Below are 20,351 nucleotides of genomic sequence, written 5' to 3'. Positions count from 1 at the left end.
TTAATTCTTCACAGTCTACAGAGTAGTAAACAAATATTGCCTACTTTGAAGTTTGTGTTCCTTCAACTTCACGTGGTTTTCGAAGTTATGGGATTTGGTGTGAATTATTTAGTATTTTACTAGAAATGTATATTGAATGAATAATGCATCGACTACTATCGGCAAAAAGTTTATGCCAAAATAATTTACACAGTGTGACAATTTCTGCATCAAATTCTTTAAAAAATATATCTTTACCCAAAATAAAATGTTCTTTTTGTCAGAAAATTCTTCTCACAACACCAACTGCAGGTATGTTTTTACATAAGTATAAGTGAATTCATTGTATGTATATAAGTATAATGTGTCGCTAAACATAACCTCTAACTAGTTGCATAACATATATAACAAATTCTAGAAAACCTATTGTCGGCAAGGCATCAGTCCACGAGAACGGTTAACGCTCTGAAATCCTTGAAAAAGAAAAGCAAACATAAAAGCTACAAAAAGTACGGTGAACTCCTGCAAGGTATGTTTTGACAATATCCATATTCAAATTGAATCTCGTGAAAATTTTATATTACTATTCTAATATCATTGTTGCAGTAAGTGAGACTAGCATGACCGAAATGCAGGTTTCAATAAATAAGTTAAATGCAGCACATCTATCAAAGCTTGCATCGAGTCCGGTGTCGCTTGGACAACTTCATCAATTAACAACAAATCCTTCGAAAAAGTTGAAGGACATAGAGGTTGACAAAGAGCTTCTTCGAACAGTCAGAAATAAAATTTTGAAGAAGACAAGTCCCGATATTAAAATAGAAAATGATATGTGTGCTCTTATATTTACTAATCACAAAATATCAACAATTGAAGACAGGTTGAAAACAAAAAAGATCATGGATATGGTAAAAGAGAGTTACTATAATTTTAGAAAGGCAACAATTTATGATCAAAAACTACAAGACCTCAGGTATGCCATCAATGAAGGTTTGACACAGGAATTTAATTTTGAAACTGACTCTGAACTGAAAAACTTAGATAACTCTCTGCCAAAAAGTCCACATGCTGTTTTTAAAGAATTGTTTACCGACAAGCAAATAGACCGCTATGACCAAGAACTTATTAGTCATATAACACAGTTTCAGTGAGTATTTTTTTAGTATCATATTAATTAATATTTTCTTAATTAGTAACAATATTGTAAAAAAAATTGAGATGTAGGTCATATTATAAATTTATTATTAATGCATATTATAAGAAATTGTAAGGAGGGAACAAATTTTGTATCTTTATTTGTTGTAAATTCAAAAAGTTTAGAGAAATGCTTCCTAATTTACTAAGAGAATATTTTTTTATGTTTCCAAGAATGCAAGGTTTAGCACATCCAGCCATAGATGATATAGATGATCCATCTTTTCACACTGACCTCGGTGAGCTAAGAGATGAATCTATTTTCGATGGTGACACTGAACAAGTTAAGAGCCTAAAGATTAAGAAAGCGTATGTACAGCATATCATTTTCATATTATTATTTAAGAAATATTAACTTATAAGCTATCTATCTTGCAACATTCTATTTTAATTTCAAGCCATCCAAAATATTGTATTTTGTTATTTTATTCTCTTAGAATAATAAAAACAAAATTGAAGTCTTTTTTTAAATCCAAGTTAAGTTTAAAAAAAAGATGAACACTCCATTTCTTTATTGAAATTTATAATAGAAGCTTTAATAAAATTATTTCAAATAGCTCTCCATATAGGGTTGATTCCTTCCTAAAGCAACAAAGCATTCCGACAGCATAGGTTATACTTATAAATGAAATTATTACCAGTCAGCAAGCAATAAAACAAAAGAAGAAGAAGATGCGTGAGAAACGTCGGCAGGCTCAAGAAGCGAGTATGAAGCAGGACATGAAAGAATTGGAGCTCCAGGTCAAAGAAGATGCTTTGCAGAGATTATTAACATCACACTTGCAACTACTGTGTTCACTGGATATGATTTCAGAGGTGATATATTACTTAGATAACGTATAGAGGCCTAATCTTAAGACTTATTGTACAACTTATAATATAGGACGAAATAATCTAGAATCTAGATAATATGGGAAAAATGTCTGAGGATCCAATTTTTTAATTTTTTTTTAAACAACTTACAAGATTTAGCTTGTGTCACTGCAAGTTTATATAAACTATTTTCCTTTAAATATGTACTTTGGAGGTCTGATAATGTTTTCTCTTATTGCCGGTACTTAAATAGCTTAACAGTCCATAAGTGCAGTCGAACCAGAATCCTGTCTAGCTTATTCTCCATCCTTAACAACCTCTCTTATCCCCAATACCTCTCTTTCAAATTACAATTCCATTTGTAATACAGGCCACATAAAGAATGAAATAAATAAATTAAAAAATTAAATCAATTATTGGATGTATTGGTTTCAAATCTTTGCATTTTATAATGCTCAAGAAAAGATTGTTGACACATTTAAGTTAAATATATCAGAATTTAAAAAGTATAGATGAGGTTATTGACCTGATCTACTTTTTATTTTAAATATCTTATCAGGTCTGCTCTAGTTACAAGTTTTGTCACCAATTTTTTTTACATCTTAAGTTTAATTATTGTTTGAATTTTTTTATATTATATTCTTCTAATGTAGTCAAATTATATATTTTTTTTATTCTGAAATTTTATTTTTTCATTTTCCACAAATAATTAAATCACAATGTCAAGGAAGTATAAATAATTTAAATTTCGTCATTGTTCAACAGCTTTGTAACATTTACAGCAATATTATAAATATCTCAAATGTCAACTTCCAGGGCCGTCAAGTCTTACAGTATTATAGGAAAAGGAATGCTAAATCACTGGAGCTACCAAAACTCAGAAGTGTTAAAATTTACAACACATTGCTTAATGGATATGCTTCTGTGGTAATTTTTATATAATTTTCATATACAGTTACCCAGCATGTGTTAAATAAGTATTTATGTGAAAAACCACCTTTTTTCAGGGTAACATAGAAAATACAAAAGAACTATTATCATTTATGTCAGAAGACCAGATAGAACCAAACGCGCAGACCTACGCAGCTGTGTTTGAATGTGTGGAGAGAAGTCATCTGGCAGACAAGTCAGCAATATTAAATAATTTTCACAAAGAAATAAAAGACAAGGTGAATATTAATTTTAAATTCGATGTCTTCTCTATATTAAGTGACATAGGGCGAACAAAGGAGCTCTGATTAAAAAGTTGGGTGTAATAAACGCGTGTTAGACCACAGATACAAAATGTGGCATGAGAAATAGTTATTCAAGTCATCTATAAGAAATTATATTTATGTCAGCTTCAATCATTTAAAAGCGATCACGGGTAATTTTGAACAAATTAAGTTTTCCCGTATTTTGTAAGGTGTGCAATACGCAAGACAATCTTAGAAGATAAAGGTCATTTATAAAAAAAAAATCTAGAATAAGTTATCTTCAGTAGTGTCTACAACATCGTTTATTTGCAATTTTCTAATATAAAATCATGCATGAAAACCTAAAATTCAAAATATAATTGATATTTAACAGAATTTCTTTTAATATGATAACATTCATATATTTTATTAAGTAAATATTTAACATATACCAATATAATATAATTTTGCAGGGCATGACGTTAAACGATTTGTTGGATCAAAGTCAATTCTTGTATGACCAGCGTGAGGTAGTTCTCAGAGCGGTGAGGAGGCTGCAGCCGGGTTTTGAACCACACTACACACCTCCGATACTGGACCACGAGTGTCCGTTACTTGAAGATTTGAAACTAGATAAAGTTAACAATAGATCGGGGCTGTTCACCTCGCCGGCTAAAGGTTTGATGACCTTGGAACAGCTGAGAGAGAAGGGCAGGGAACAATTAGATATGGAAATTAATGGAGAGGTCGAAGTACACAACATTTCTTTAAAAGACGAAGCTTCCAAGGAGGTTCTATTATATGTGAGTTATATATTAGTCATTATATGGAATGTTACTGTTTATTATTATAATAAGTTTGTATTGGAGGTTTTTAGATTTTGAAATACTCAGCAGTTTTGTTTTTCATTAAACAAATCTAACATGCCAGTGTTACATTATTTAGAGCAATAGTTATTACCCATTAAATAATAGTCGTATATATACGTAAATAGTGTGACGTAAACCAAACACTGCATTTTATCATATAAGGCAACTAATTTTCATTTTCAAATTTTCGAATATATTTTTTTTAATACAATTTTTTTTACCAAATTAGTCAAGGTGTTTTTTTAAATTATGGTCTTGATAAACAAAATTAGATTGCACCCACGATATACTAAGTGATAACATTCGTATTAATTTTTGCCTTAAATACCTTTAAAATGAGTATACCAGGGAACGAAGACACTGGCAAACTATATACAATAGTGATCTTAAATTTGTCAAAATCTATAGCGCGAGAAGCTATCTTCGTCGGAGGCCGAGTGGCGTAGCTCCCTCCGTGAAGCTCTAACCCGCCATCTTGCCACTCTGCGGGCTCGCAGCGGCGCCTCCCACGCCCCCGTTACGCTCTATCCGTATCTGAAGGTTTTAGAAGTGAGTACTGAGTGAGGAAACATTAGTTTAGAAGTTATTATGTATCAAACGAACAGCCTCCAGCTGATATATCAGAGTGTAGTGTCAGTTATGTCTACCTAAGTACATATATTATTTATTCCAGGTTGACGAGTTTGTAGAATTAATGATGAATGAAATCATCAAACTAGTCGACGGAAGTGAATCTTACAGTCCCACCTTGAAGTTACTGCAGAGAGATCTGGGGACACAGGTCTATCAAAAGTAAGCAAATGTATACTGTCCTATACTGATACTGTAACTTATATTAATAGGACATATATGTATAGTTTTGTAACATTTTAAAACTGAAAATCTTATCACTGTTTCCTTATATAATCAATATAGTACATTTGTATTTATTCTCATTGAATATCCGGCCTACTCACATCCTACAGAAAATATAACAGGTATGACTTTGTTTTAGATATCAGATAGAACAGTATCGTCGGAACGGTGTTCTGAAGAAGATCGAGCAAGTGTATGACAAATATTGCAAGTGGTACCTGGAGAGGCATTCCTTGGACGGAACAGACACACCATACAACAGTAGACAGGCTTGGCAGTTGTTGGTACATCAGAACAGAGATGGCGCTAGTTTGGTTAGATTGTAGTTAATATTATTTTTGCGTTTAATTATTTCTAGTTTTATAAGAATTTTTATTAGTTACCATAAATAACTTGAACCTTCTATGATTAGTCCCTTTGAGGGATGGGTTTATGTTCATCTTATTTGATATGCAACTTGTTTTGTCATAATCTCTGATCGAAGGTATCTTGATTCGTTCCAGGACGTCGAGGCAGCCCCGTGGTCGATGGAAATGAGACAAAGTATAGGAAAGTTTCTATATAACATTATCATTAATGATGTCAAGGTTGATGTGAACATGTTCAAGCCTAACGCCCAAGTGTAAGTTATGAACCCACTTCACTTAGCATAGCTCTACTATAATACTGGATTCTAAATGCTTTCTTCAATTTTATATGAATATTAATAATTATTTGAAAATTAAATTTCCATATTATGCTATATATTTGTTTGTATATCAGTTATATCGTACAAATCTTACATGGCTCGGTCAAATTTTAAGTGTACACTGGTTAGTGTTTGACCGGATAGTCAATACTTTATAACAATAAAAAATATCCGATAAAATTTTCTAGTAACAAAAATTTTATTTAGTCGAATGTGTTAAGCGTTCAACTTATTGTCATATATTATAATTGTCATTCCAGTAAGAAGTTGCCAGCGGTGTACAAGGTCCACCGTCCGTGGGGTCGCTTGGTCCGTCTCGAGCTGAAGCCTCACCCGACCCTATCCCGCCTCTGGTCCGCGGCGGCCCGGCCCCGCCTCCGCCTCCGCTCGTCGCTCGTGCCCGCCCGCTCGCCGCCCGCTCCTTGGCACAGCGCCACCGCCTCAGGAGCTTGTCTCCTCACTACTACATCACTTATACGGTACTGCGACAAACAATCAAGCAGAGTCGATGCAACAATATACCAAACATTATGGGACTTTCATATTTACTACTTAAAAACATAAACCCATAATTACTTATTTAATCCAATAGCCTTTATGAAAAGCTTGAAACATAGTATATTCCACCATAACTAATCATTATGACTGTTGATTTTCTACAGTATAAAATTTTACATATATATATATATATATATATATATATATATATATATATATATAGGAATAATTTGAAACAACATAGAAATGTGAATGACGGTTTTTTAATAAAGTATTTAATGTTTCAGGATGCCGTTCTATGTGATGGGTCTAACGAAAAGATTGGAAGAGGCTCCGCCGGCGACCATGTACCCAGTACTTGACGGATTGAACCAGCTGGGAGACGTGCCCTGGGTTATTAACCAGAGAATACTTGATTTACAACTCAAAGTCTTCAGGTTTGATAGAAATATTAATTTACCATAAACATGTATATGAAATCTATGCTTACTTTTTTCCTCCATCTTATTAAGCCAGTCCGATACATTGCTAAGGCATTTCAAACAAAACGACGTTAAAATCTTACCAGCGAGTCCGTCGGTAAAAACGACTCGTATATAATATTACTACTACTACTAATACTTCAGATCGGGCGGTGACAAAAAGCTGGATATACCGCCTCCTGCGTCCTCGTTGGACGCGTCTCAGTGGAAAATGGAAGGAAAGACTGGCGGGGAAGCGTTAAGGAGACGAGTGGCCATCAACAGGGCTAAGGCAGACATGCACTCCCTGTGGTGCGACGCGCTTTACAAACTGTCACTGGCCAATCACTACAGGTACACGAGGTTCAATTTTTAGTACAATATTGATGTTATTTTTTTGTTTTTCTTTGCAATTATATAATTAATAAATAACACCGTTCATATATTTACAGTACTATTTATAAGTAACTATTTACTTAAACATATATAAATATTACATTTTTTTTTATTCTTTTTAACTCAGTGTAAATTAAATGTCATAATATTTTATTGTAATATATTATTTTAGTATCAAAATTATAACTTTACGCCATTCTCATGTCTATGCAAACTAATCATGTATTTCCTTGAACAGGTGGATTGTACGTAAATGTTAAGGAATTAATGTCTTGAATGGATGGCTGAAACGATATCATTTTTATTTCAATAACTTATAAGTCTCAAATGTTAATTGAAGCTTATTCTTTCAAAGGAACGTAACATTCTGGTTGCCTCACAACATGGACTTCCGCGGTCGTGTGTACGCGGTGGGTCCGCACGTGTCGGCGCTGGGTCCGGACGCAGCGCGCGCCCTCCTGCGGCTGGCAGGCGTCCGGCCGCTCGGAGCGCGCGGACTCGACTGGCTCAAGATACACGCTGTCAACCTCACCGGCACCAAGAAGAGGAGCACCGTGGAAGAAAGGTACAGATACTTATTTAATATGGCAGTCATACTAACAACTTTGTTTTAGGCACTTCTGGAAGAATAAGAAAACAATGTGCCTACAAGACAGTAATCACAACCACGGTGATCAATTCTATCCCAGTCATACTTTATGAATGAAAGCAGATTATTCCTATTTATATGAAACAAATATCTTCTGCATCACTCTCTTCAGCCGTCTGCGGAGACCAAACATCTCTTGTGGATATTCAGTTTAATAATTAAACATTTTTCAGAACGATTATATGTATTTACAAGCTTATGTTAAAGATTTTATGTAATCCGAATAAAGTTTGAAAGACAAATTAATTGATTAATCACATACTGCTTGAGGATATGGTCAATGTTCAGTACTGACAGCGATCAGAAGAGAAGTGACATTCAATACGTGTTGACAATGTCCTGTTCTTCATGATGCTATTAGTAATATTTTTTATTTTTCTTACAGATTACAATACGCTAATAGTATTATGGACAAAATATTAGATTCAGCGGACAACCCTCTAGACGGTGAAGGCTGGTGGAAGATGTCCGAGGAGCCGTGGCAGACATTAGCTTGTTGTATGGAAATTGCTAACGCTGTACGATCACCCAATCCAGAAGGTAGTGTAAAATATATAAGGCTCTATAGTCTATGGAGACCTAGTTTTAACCTAAAATGAACTCTAAACAAAAGGTACCTAGTAACTAAATTCTAAAGCAACGAATTGTTTCGACTCTATATTGCATATTTTTCACAAACAAATATTTCACTATATTTATTAATCTTTGAAGCTGCTTAAAGAAACTAGTCTAAGATAAATATCTGTATGATAACGGACTATTTACATGCAGACTGACCTTCATTATAATAGAGTTACGTTTTCAATATTAAACATGTCAAACCAATGCCTGAATTAAAATTCAAATAAAAAATTCATACACAGAATGAAAAGTTCAACAACACTAACAAGACCGAACCTGCGACCTTAAGATGTCGTCTTCGAGTTATTCTTTATCTTATTATTTTGTTTTGATATTACACCTTATTGTGTTGGATTAACGTTGAATATCGTACAGAGTACGAGTGCGGGTTCCCCGTGCATCAGGACGGGTCGTGTAACGGTCTGCAGCACTACGCGGCCCTGGGCGGGGACGCGGCGGGCGCGGCGGCCGTCAACCTGGCGCCCGCGGACAGGCCGCAGGACGTCTACAGCGAGGTGGCCGCACTGGTCTGTATGACGGAATACATATACTTGCCCCCGACTTCGCTAGCACAAATTTAGAAATTATAATATCGGATGGTTTAATCGATCATCATCGGAATCAATAGTCTGACGGATGTCAAAATTATATTGTTTGAAAATTTTATCAAAATCAGTTTAGCAGTTTTCCCGTAGAAGAGCGACAAACATCCGTACTATACTCGCAAACTGTCGAATTTATAATATTAGTAGGACAGAAGGATTGGCTACTTTATATATTCATTGTTAACGACGACCGCGGCTCTGTTCATGAAATAAATATAACGGCTAAAATAAAAAGAGCCCAGGTTGCTGTTGATTACGTCACCTATTCGCCAGTGAGAGCCCCATCGTAATCGGTACAGTTGTTTCAGAGATTGTCCAAAACGAAACAGACAGACATTCAGAAATTCTAAAACAAAATTTATTTTTGTGTACATACCGCGTATTTAAATGTACATATAAATATTACTTAAAACGCGGTTATTTTGTTATTTTAAACACACTTCGATCATATTTATTTGTACTGATTATTGAAATTCAGAATAAAAGATCGGAAGTTAAAAGCGGTGGCTTGATAGCAAAGCATTATTGACTAGTTTAAATAAAAATTACTTCGGTCAAGCGTGTGTGATGTATCACGGACAGCCGATATGAAGATATCGTAACATTAAAACAATAAAAAACGCGCTGCAATCCGAATACATTAGTTGTATTTGAAAAGTCTGGGGTCTCGTTTATTAACTTGTTCTTCAAAATATTTTTTAATTTAAATAAATATTCCTAGGTGGAGACGATGCGGGTCCGCGACGCGGCGAAGGGTGTGACGGCTGCTATGGTTTTGGAGGGGTTCGTGAGGAGGAAGGTCATCAAGCAGACGGTCATGACCACCGTGTATGGAGTCACCAGGTTCGGTGCGAGGCTGCAGATAGCGAAGCAACTTAAAGGTTGGACATCTCGTTGATTATGATTCAATTAAATCTTATAAAAAGTGCTTCAGAATTTTTTATATCTGTCAACCCTTACATTATGAAGACAGTGTATGTATTTTTATACATGACCAAATTTTTTGTTTCAGATATTGACGAGTTCCCCAAAGAGCACGTGTGGCCTTGCTCGCAGTATCTAACAGCTCGCACCTTCGACTCGCTGAGGGAGATGTTCGCCTCCACCAAGCTCATACAAGACTGGTTCACAGACTGCGCCAAGTCAGTACTATATATATCAGGACTAGGATAATTCAGTTTAGAACAAATATTATTATAAATATCTTTTTAAGTATTTTAATACGTGATTTTGTTGTAATCTGTAGGAATTAGAGAGTGACCAAATTATATAACTGATTTGTATATAATATATACAGGATGATCTCAGGCGTGTGCGGTGAGAGTGTGGAGTGGGTGACGCCTCTCGGCCTGCCCGTGCTGCAGCCGTATTACAGGCGACCGCCCGCTCAGGACACACAGCAGTACGTACATACTACACGCGTCTGTTTAAACTGATCTATTAGTATCGGTGTGCATATAATTGTTTTTGATATATCACCAGGCGGCCGTGTACTATGAAGCAGCGTAACGCGTTCCCTCCTAACTTCATCCACTCCCTGGACGGGTCTCACATGATGCTGACGGCGCTCCGCTGCGGCGCGAGGGGCCTGACGTTCGTGTCCGTCCACGATTGCTTCTGGACGCACCCGGACACGGTGGACGACATGAACAAGGTCACTTACATGTTCAGTTACTTGAGTACTAATAGCCATTTGTGGAATCTGCTGTGATACACTTGGCGTTACAGCCAGTTCCAGCAAACTCTGTTTGTTAAATGTAAACAGGGAATTCACTAATGAACCGCGTTATTAAATATCCGCTACCAAATTATTCGCTCTTGTTATAAGACGACCAAATTGAAGTAATCGCGTTTAACACGACACGCTTGCTGCGATGCATCACTATGTATTAGATTAATTTAGAATTTCTAGCTGGACATGATGACCGCTCTCAGCCAGGTCCAAACACTTCCTTCCATCGCCGATCCATGTACACGTCGTACCAGACGTGGCTTACACCGCGTGGCCGGAGTCTCTGGATACTCGTAAAAATATCGTCATAGCATTCCGTGACTATTTCTTCTAACTCTGAACATATTTCGTTCCATATAATATAATAGAAATATAATTATATGGAGATTACTTATTTTCCAATACTTTGTTTTCAGATATGTCGAGAGCAGTTTGTCGCTCTTCATTCACAACCGATCTTGGAAGATTTATCAGATTTCCTTGTGAAGCGATATAGCTACCCTGAAAGGTAATGTATTGTCAGCATGTCACGAGCGAAGGACGAAATCGCAAAAATTACTCACTTTAAATAATTTTTTTTTGTTCGGATTTACTTGTACTCTTATTATTTTATCGAAACAGATAAAAATTTTGTAGAAATCCGAAAAAACGTATGTTACTAGCGAAAGTCTTAGATGTAATTCACCTGCCATTTGTAAAACTCTATATTATATATAAGTAAAAAGTATTAATATTTTTTTCCAGTGAAATTGAAGCTAGCAACGTGGGTGCGGCGAACAAGAAGCGAGTCAACGCTCTGCTGAGAAGGGTACCGGAAAAAGGCGACTTCGACATCAACAGCGTTCTGAAATCAGTTTACTTTTTCAGTTGAAATAAATATAACACGTTCCGAGGAACATTTATATATGATTAGGGTTGAACTTTACCGAAAATACTGTCCACGACCAGCCTTAGAGAGCGAGTTCACTACTATGCTTAAGAAAATAATGTTCCGAATGACCCTGGGACAAGACGACTTGGAGACAGACTGATTTGTAGTAGATTGATCTAGGTAGGCCTGCTGATGAATTTTTCTATACAAAAATATATTCACTAAAGACTTAATTAGTTAGTACTTTTGTATGTAATAATTGGAAACAAAATTATTTGCGGTAAAAATTGTCAACACAAGATGCACAACCGATCATACATATACAAACTTTGTGTGGCATTAAACGAAAGGGCTTGAGTTTAAGGCACGGTTACTACACAGATTATTCGCTTGTTAATATAGTAAATAAATTGCAAATGTTAAAAGGTATACAAAAGGCCTTTGAACCCAGTTACCTCTCATACTGGTAGATTTCGTTGCAGCTATAACTAAACACGGTGGTTATAGGCTTATATTTATTGTTCTTAACGAATTAATACATAACAGGTTATATTTCCATTTGCAAACCATTCTTCCTCAGCAAGTGTAGTACAAAAGTTTAGTCAGATTGTTCGAAATGAAATAGATTGTGATAAATATATAATTTTTGTTTTGTTTTATTTCATTTAATTTATTATTTCCCAAATCGAATACACCAATTTAACATTGCTAGCAGAAGTTCTGTCTCAATACTGAAACAGCTGTACTTATAGAAAATTTTATACCATAGGGTAATTTTTTTTTTTAATTTTTTGGATCTGTTTTTGCACTATGATAATACCGATCCCTCTCATACAGCCTTGATTTGTGCATGAGTTTCTTCAAATACATTACCTTAATCTTGCCGCAGTCCCCTCGATCTTTTTTCTGGCCCTTGTGATTTTTTTATTCCCCAAATCTAAAGAGACCCAGAAAAGGATATCGGCAGAAGTATATAATATATCCAGTACCGGATTAAACAAGCATGAGGCCTGTTGTTACAAGTGGCGCCATCTGTGCCGTACTAATTATAATATACTGTAATCCTTAGAATTATTTTTATGACTGATTATAATTAATTATAATACTGAACCGTCGTAATTTTGTAATGGCAACATTATACTGGCTTTAGCCATCTTGTAAGACATTACTGGAAGTAAGACTGAACATTAAAAATCAAGTCTGAAACTATACGTCGAACACTTAGTAAATTCTGTAGAAGTAATAATAAATGATCCTTATCAGATGTAGATTGTAGGAAATATTAAAGGGAACGACTTCAAAGAGGAGCTGTTTATTTAGCTATAAACGGAGGGACGGGTAATAAAAATATATATATATTCTAAAACGCATATATTTGGTTAAAAATTGCATTCGACATGGGACACTTCACACAGCATAAACACATCAATCATTTTACAAAGAACATCTACTCGACGAATATATTTTACACAAAGTAATAAAGTACTTGGGCTTTAAACTTACAATTCAAGTCTAACAATCAAATAACAAGTAACAGATGCAAAACAGCGGGAAAATTGTTGTATATTTGGCTTGAGTGCAATCTACAACTTGCTTTAAATTCATGACAGGACCTACGATCTCTTGAATTTTAACCAAACTATCGTAAACGCTACACCGTTGGTTATACGTACAATGATTAAGGCTAGTTTATAATATTATTATTACTTTTCGTTAATTACGACAGTGTGAAATACGACAAGTACGAAACAAAAAATTAAATTAGACAAAACCTTTTTGTTTTTTAAATAAAATAAGTTAAAATACAAAATAGTCGTTAACTTATGTTTTGTTATAAAAATATTTTAACCCTTTTTATTTTATTTTTTTAATATTAGGGGAAAAGAGAATATTAACCTAACTACGTACAGCCTTGTCAATATTAAGACATTGTCTAAAGGGGTAGTCAGCTGTTAGAAAATGTATTAAATAATTCTATATTATATAAATATATTATTGTCTATCCTGTTGTCTGACGGAGGTGTGCGGCCTTCCGCCGGGGTCGGCGCCGGCACAACTCGTGGTGCTGCGAGATGCGCTCGAACTAGGCATGGAACATTACATTTTTATAAGAGGACTCTAAACGACAGACGCAAAGCTTTTTCCATTGAAATATTAGGTTACGGCCGGTAGAGAAGTAACAAAACTACCTCAGTATGCTGGTTTAGATTTTGGTTTGTGTTTTTAAAGCATTGAAACAATTAAGGGCGAGTTTATTCTGCGCGTGCAGGAGCGAGTGCTTTAAATAAAAATAAAAAATAGTTTTTTTACGATGTCAAATCAGTTTTTTATTTTGTTTTTTTTTTTTTTGGTTTTTCAGACGTCCACGTTCTCTCATAGTCATAAATTACTGGCTGAACATAGTAACTGTCAGGTCGAATCATATAATCAAGTGTATAATAGCCTTACCTGGGCGACAGGTTCTCAACGTCCACGTCGCGGAAGCATATCCACTGCGCTTTCAACTCTTCGCCTTGGGACATTTCCAAAGAACCTGTATATATGAGCAAATCATCCATCAGGACCTGCAAAATATACGATTAAATGAACTTTATTCTCAATGTCAATGTATGTATTGTAAAAATATGTTAACATACGCCGAATTCCTTAACACCTCTCGCGGGCGTCTTTCCGTAGTTCCAAATCTTCATTCCATATACAGTGATGGGGACGTCGAATACGAAAAAAACTCTGTAAAAGCATATGCAATATTAAATCTGCGTTAACTCCTTAAAAATGATAACAGAATGGTTCGTTTTAAGTTTGAAAACCATATATATAATTTCTACTGCTGTAAGTATAAAAGGACATAAAAATATGTATGTAGGTAATCTTAAATTTTCATCTAAACATAAATAAAATTAAGTGTCTATTTGTAATATTGAAATAACCGTTTTTTACTACATGCATATGAATATATATATATATATGGTACACACACCAAGATATATATTTTTTGTGTGTCTATCTGTCTGTTCCGGCTAATCTCTGATATGGATAGACCGATTTTGACAGGACTTTTACTGGCAGGTAGTTGATGTAATAAGGAGTAATAGGCTTAGGCTAATTTTCATCCCAATCCCGAAATTAAACGTTATCATGCGCGAGCTGGAGTCGGGGCGCATGCGGCGTTTAAAAGATTTTCGATTTATTTCTTTCACGCAGACAGAGTCGCGTATGGCAGCCGGTTTTAAATAAAAGCGTACTTCTCAATTTGATTTTGCGTTTTAATTTTTCTAGATCAAAACATAGACAATATACAAAAACCGTCACAGATAATTTATATAACTTACTTATATAGTCTGGTATGTTTCATTGTTTACCTGTTGAGTGTGTGTGGCAGAATCGGTGCGAGCCACGAGTGATGGGCTTGCGAGGCTCGCGCGTTGTGTCCGTCGACGAGTCGAGCCGGCGTACGGACGTCGCGACAGGACCCACTCATACATTTCAGAATATTGACACTCGCGGGCTGAGCGCACACATCTGACATTACGATGACAGATGGTAATTGACAGCATCGGTTAGTCGATAGTTAGTTATTATATTTTAGAATGGAGATAGTTTACATTCATACGCCTGTACTAAGGAACGGCAATGAATAGGTCGTTTTTATTATTACGTATCGTAAAAATTTATTTTATTTTAAATACACTAGATCATCGACTTTTGAATGGCAACACTAAACGAAACAAAAACTTTTTGGTGCTAAAGATGCTTATTTAAAACTTTTTTAATGAACTGGAATGTTTATTGAAAAGACATCGAATACTAAGCGGTACATTATTTAGAACCATTTCTTAGTCAGTAATGATTTATAACATTTCAAGCTTACTGGATTCCGTCACGTCAATCATATTTCCGTCGGGGTCATACAACTCCACCCCGGTCAGTCCAACATAGTAGGGGTCACCCCATGTTGAGAATATACTGATCTGTAGAACGAAACCCGTGGGAGCTGCCGGCTCGAGGTTGCCATACAACCAGGATATAGACGGGTTAGAGGACGCCTCGTTCACACTAAAAAATTGCAAGTTTATTCTTGATGAATTCCAATTAAAAACTAATTCGAACAAATTTTATTGTCACAAATAAATATTTTTCAAAATCTGTTAGCTCAAACTGCAGTTATCCGTAAAAGTGTATAACATATTTAGTACGTCAAGGCGACATGTCCACGTTAATATAGTCCACGAGTTACATGAAAGACTTGAACGTAGGTTCATAATTCAATAAGATTAATGAGTGCCGCTAACCACTACCCATGGGGAGGTCTTTTAGATTGGAGGCTATATTTATTTTGTTATAAAACCTAAACTAACGGTAGTTACAGTAGACAGACACTTTAAGAATTATTGTACTCGTAGGAGGAAAGGGACGAAGTAGAAAGTTTTGGATAAAGAAGAACTTAGTCTACAAAACCCAGTTCTTTAGAATTTACACTGCTATGTTTGCGTCGTTTTGATTGTAGTCCATTAAATACATTATAATATGATCAACAAAGCAAATGTAAGGCAACCCATCCGGTCCGTACAAGTCGACGCATTGCACGTGGTCGTAAGCTCCGTCGCCGGGCGCGCGTCTTAGCAACACTCGCCTGACGAGAGAACCCACCGCCAGGGACAAGTGTCGCACGCCGCAGTACGACATCTGTAGAGAGGAATTGTAGTTCCACACCCGGATTCCTGGGGATATGATACGAGGAAGACGCTGATTGGATGATTGCACTTCAATAAACAACAAAGGACCTAACGAGATCTAAGACTTTCGCGAGTATACATTAGAATGTAACTAATATTTCCATCTCGCCTGCCCGTGATCATAGTTGCTACAAAGTAACCGGAACATCGGGAGTGTGTACTTTAAAATAATGAAATAACGCGTAGTTATCCGGAAATTATTAGATTCATTTAAACCACGGTCCTGTTGCGAAAATATTAAAACATTACAAATATTATTTTTTAATGAAAATGTCTAAGGAAGATCTATGTTTTTATGAGGTAATTGTGTTATTAAGAATAAATTTTCACGAGAATCCAACGAAATTTGATTGCATATGAAACTAACTATGGTTACGTGTACGTGGCGTGTAGGGCCTGTAGTATATGCACGTACCCGTTATTTCCGTGGGTTCCTGTAATTCCATCACCACGTGGCAGCACTGTGTGCCGGGCGTGAAGCTCGCGCACCACATGTCCTCCGAGTTGGTTGTTATATTCTTCCCATTGAACAGGTTCGAGCAGTCCATGTAGTTCCCGACACATTCGTCCTCGTCGCTGTACGACATGTACGCGTAAGCTCGATGGACCCTGATCGCGTTTTCGTTGCAAAGAATTTCTATTCCTGTAATATTTTACTTCAAGCTAAACTTCCATTACATGACAATGTTTTTTTTGCTTCATATAGTATACTGACCAGCTAGCCCGATCAGGTTGCTGTGTCCCCAGTTAGTCATTAGAGTTAATTTGATTCTTTTCGCCACAATTTTGATCTCTCCTTCTAAGTCTATTTCTCCGGATTTCGGCGAACTGACGCTGTTCTTGTTACCATCAGCGGTCGGCGGACGTTTCTCGACCACGTTACTTTCTTTGAGTGGTTCGTTGTCTTTTAATAGAGCTTGGAAGTTTTTGTCGTTCGCAAGTATTGCTTCGAGAATACTTGAATCCTTCGTGAAGAGAATTGTCTGGAAGTCGACAAACAGGTGATAATTTAATTTAATTTCTTTACATACTCATTGCTTATTGTGTCTACCAGCCGACAACATGTTTATTATAATAATACACAAACTAGACTAAAAATTTTACGTACATCTCCGAATGATGACAGAGGTCCTTTCAACTCTCCACATGCCCTAGCTATCTCCCCGTGGAAGACGACTTGATCGTCCAGTTTAATTTGAACCACGCGAACACCACGCGTGGAGTATATACGGGACTTGTTATAGTTCTGTGAACACAAACAAGATATTGAAGTTATAACTATCATTTGTCTGCGCTTACGTCGTTTCGACTTCATTATTTTCTGTGTATTCTATATATTATATTGACTGAATTAAATTTAGTTTTGTTTTGCAAATATGTAATTCACTCAATTTGAATAAAAAGTTATAAAATCTTCTTATTCATTTTTATTATTTGTTAAATTGTTATATATTGTGAGAACCTATGTTTCCTTGGATTTTTTTGTAAAATAGGTCACTACAAAAACTTATCAAAGGTTAAGGTGTAGCAGAAGTCTATCATAGTCGAAAAGATTCTTTACTTTTCACAACCTACAATTTCGCCTTAAAATTTAGCAATGTATATGCAAAGTTCATAAAATAAAGGACTTCAAAGAGTTCTATTCCCGAGACATGCAATAAAAAAGTTGAAAATCTAAGCTTAAATCGTACCCATATTCTCAGCAGCGCCAGTGTCGTAGTAGTATCGAGTAGTATGCTGATCGCTAGCGGCGTCCCTCTAGGAACTGAGCCGCACCACGTGTGCTTGTCATCCCTGGTACGAACCACGCCGTCTACCAAATTGGAGACGGTGTCCACTACACGGGAGGCCCCGCGATGATCGCCAGTGACGGAATCCGTCCACACCTTGGCAAATATGAACAGCCTATCAATTCATGAAAAACTGTTTGTATGGAACAGAAATATCTACTGTGCGTACTATGACACTACCTATAATAAGTATTGGTTATTAAAATCAAATCTACTGGTCTATAAATATATATCTTGACTCTAAGAAGAGTAAATTCGTCCAATTATATTCCTAAGATTAAAGAAATGTTAGAATAATATTTCAATTAGAAAATATACAAAGAACATTTTTTTTATGCTTTTCTTAATATATTAATTTGAAAAAAGAATATTTTAATAAGAACAAAACAAGAAATCTATTGATATTAATAGTAAATTATATAACTATTTATGTGCACAAGTACGTGATGGAAAATTTATATAAAATGAAATTAAGACGGAACATCATCGAGTACGTAAACACGTTTCAGAACTGTTGTGCAGATAATAGATGACAAAAGATATGATGTATCGGTAGCAGAAAAAATTGCACCTGGTTGGAATATTTAAAGTTTTCATTATGTTTACGACACTTAAGCCATTCAGTAGTTTTTTTATAGAAAACGAATAAAAATTTAATTATGTTCTGCGTTTTGTTTGTCAATCCCAATGAAATGTTTGTACGTGTTCTCGATATACTCACCTTTTCAACGCCCACCGGCAGGCCGTTGGCGTCAAACAACTCCACTCCATTGAGACCGACAAAATATTTATCGCCCCAATTAGAATATATTTTGATTTCCAACAATCTGCCCTTTGGAAGCGAGGGAATCACAAATTCGCTTTTTACCTTTTCCTTCTGAGTATTTTGATTGGAAACTGAAGCTGAGTCACTCGCAGCTTTCTTTGCTTTGTGTTTATTGGCAAAAGCTTTACTATGGACATTCTGACTTGAATATGAGGTCGTCTCTTTGTGAATGTTTCCTTTGCTGTGTTTTTGAAGTTCAACATTGCCTCTGTTCCTTTTATTCTCTTGAAAACCTGAGAGAAATGTTTGCTTTGTTAATGTGACACAAATATCTGCGAAGTATAAGACGTTAATTAGAACATCTTAGGTTGAAATATTCTCACGTGAGCCAGTGATGACGTCATGGAAGTCGTCATCGAAGCCGTAGTTCCCCATAGATTTGTGATGATGTCTCGGTGTCACGTAATGTGGGAGCAGTTCTGAGAGGAAGTCATTGGAGACGCCGTTCGATCCATCCCCCCAATCGATGTCGTGGTTCACAGCCGGTTTTCGTCTATTTTGAAAATGACCTAACAGAAATTCGTACATAATATTAATAATAATTTTATTTAAATTTCCTGATATCAAATCTTAATGTACCATTATTTTTGCTATCCCGTAGTGTACCAGCAGAATATGCGACTGGCTTCTGGGACTTTAAAATATCCATTGTTGCGTCCAACGATGTTCTACGGTTTAAACTGAAAATAATAAAAAATGTTTTGAAAATTTATATTATTATTGGTTGAAGCGTTGATGTGATAAAACATTTTTTTTTTATGACTGAGAAGTAATAAATACTTTATTACCCCTGGTTATCAAATTTTGAACCTATTAATATATTGTTTGGTATTTCATAACTTTTTGAAGTATCTCGACTACTGCTGCTTATATGAGTCTCTTTCATTTCTCTGAAACAAAAAGTAAGATGTTCAAACAATCTGGGCTTGTTTATTTAAAAATGCGTTACTGTTTCGCCTTCTTCTAGTACTTTCGACGATTTAATTTTATCTTAAGTAGCATCAAATTTTTGATACATTGCACTATTTTTTTAAATTAAACTGAAATTGTAATGCAATCCTATCTTAATTAAACTGAAAACACTCACTTTGTTACGTCTTCAAGCCAATAAGGAATTGCCAAGTCCTTTTCTGAACACTCCAACTCATGTTGGTGAGACATTTTAGAGCCATCTGAGTATATTTTATTTTAGGATATAACGTTGCGCTGGTTATTGAACTTGTAAATAAATAATTACTTTGGCTATCATTTTAATCCATTGAAATGGATTTCTATAAACCCCTTTAGAATATACGAAGTAATAAATGTAAAATATTTTATTGTTAAGTGTTTTACATCTAAAAACTTACAAAGAAGCAAAGTATTGCACTTTTTTGTTATATTTAATAAGCATTATCACTTGCGACTTTTGAAACATATTTGTTTGTTTGACCTTGGTTGTCATGGCTACGATTTGTTTCTTACACAAATATTTGAATGCTTTTTAAATATAAATTAAAAAATATCTTATATTAAAAAAAAAACTTTCCATCTAAATCTTATTGGATCCAATAGCTGATATGAAGAATAATTAAATTTTAACTAAAAAAATCA

The 20,351-nt window shown here is 35.3% G+C and overlaps 2 protein-coding genes across 4 annotated transcripts; one reads left to right on the top strand and one right to left on the bottom strand.

The window, feature by feature from the left end:
- Nucleotides 1-37: 37 nt before the first annotated feature.
- LOC116771450 (DNA-directed RNA polymerase, mitochondrial) lies at nt 38-12,065 on the top strand. The gene is made up of 24 exons (XM_061523178.1): nt 38-291; nt 398-508; nt 586-1,126; nt 1,348-1,482; nt 1,815-1,989; nt 2,803-2,913; nt 2,994-3,155; nt 3,635-3,964; nt 4,439-4,579; nt 4,704-4,822; nt 5,025-5,199; nt 5,389-5,507; nt 5,834-6,052; nt 6,359-6,508; nt 6,698-6,886; nt 7,284-7,493; nt 7,963-8,117; nt 8,574-8,725; nt 9,525-9,684; nt 9,816-9,945; nt 10,101-10,205; nt 10,286-10,457; nt 10,952-11,043; nt 11,280-12,065. Exons 1-24 carry the CDS (start codon nt 144-146, stop codon nt 11,404-11,406), a joined length of 4,128 nt encoding a protein of 1,375 aa, XP_061379162.1. The 5' UTR covers nt 38-143; the 3' UTR covers nt 11,407-12,065.
- A 695-nt stretch (nt 12,066-12,760) lies between these two features.
- Nucleotides 12,761-20,195, bottom strand: LOC116771528 (katanin-interacting protein-like). Of its 3 annotated transcripts, XM_032663403.2 has the most exons (16): nt 20,108-20,195; nt 19,846-20,039; nt 19,547-19,648; nt 19,338-19,438; nt 19,082-19,267; nt 18,654-18,991; nt 17,834-18,028; nt 17,251-17,388; nt 16,858-17,125; nt 16,558-16,785; nt 15,962-16,127; nt 15,278-15,462; nt 14,769-14,928; nt 14,043-14,136; nt 13,855-13,970; nt 12,761-13,489 (listed from the first exon to the last, which is right to left on the bottom strand). In XM_032663403.2, exons 2-16 carry the CDS (start codon nt 19,917-19,919, stop codon nt 13,399-13,401), a joined length of 2,442 nt encoding a protein of 813 aa, XP_032519294.2. In that variant the 5' UTR covers nt 19,920-20,039; nt 20,108-20,195; the 3' UTR covers nt 12,761-13,398. The 3 variants fall into 3 exon arrangements, with proteins under 3 accessions (XP_032519294.2, XP_061379360.1, XP_061379361.1); XM_061523376.1 differs by having other exon boundaries at nt 19,846-20,195; XM_061523377.1 differs by having other exon boundaries at nt 15,977-16,127; nt 19,846-20,166.
- Nucleotides 20,196-20,351: the final 156 nt, after the last annotated feature.

This window comes from Danaus plexippus, chromosome 17 (genome assembly GCF_018135715.1).
Source record: "Danaus plexippus chromosome 17, MEX_DaPlex, whole genome shotgun sequence".
Lineage (NCBI taxonomy): Eukaryota > Metazoa > Arthropoda > Insecta > Lepidoptera > Nymphalidae > Danaus > Danaus plexippus.
The sequence above is the reverse complement of the archived record's forward strand: the minus strand, read 5'-3'. Positions and strand labels throughout refer to the sequence as shown.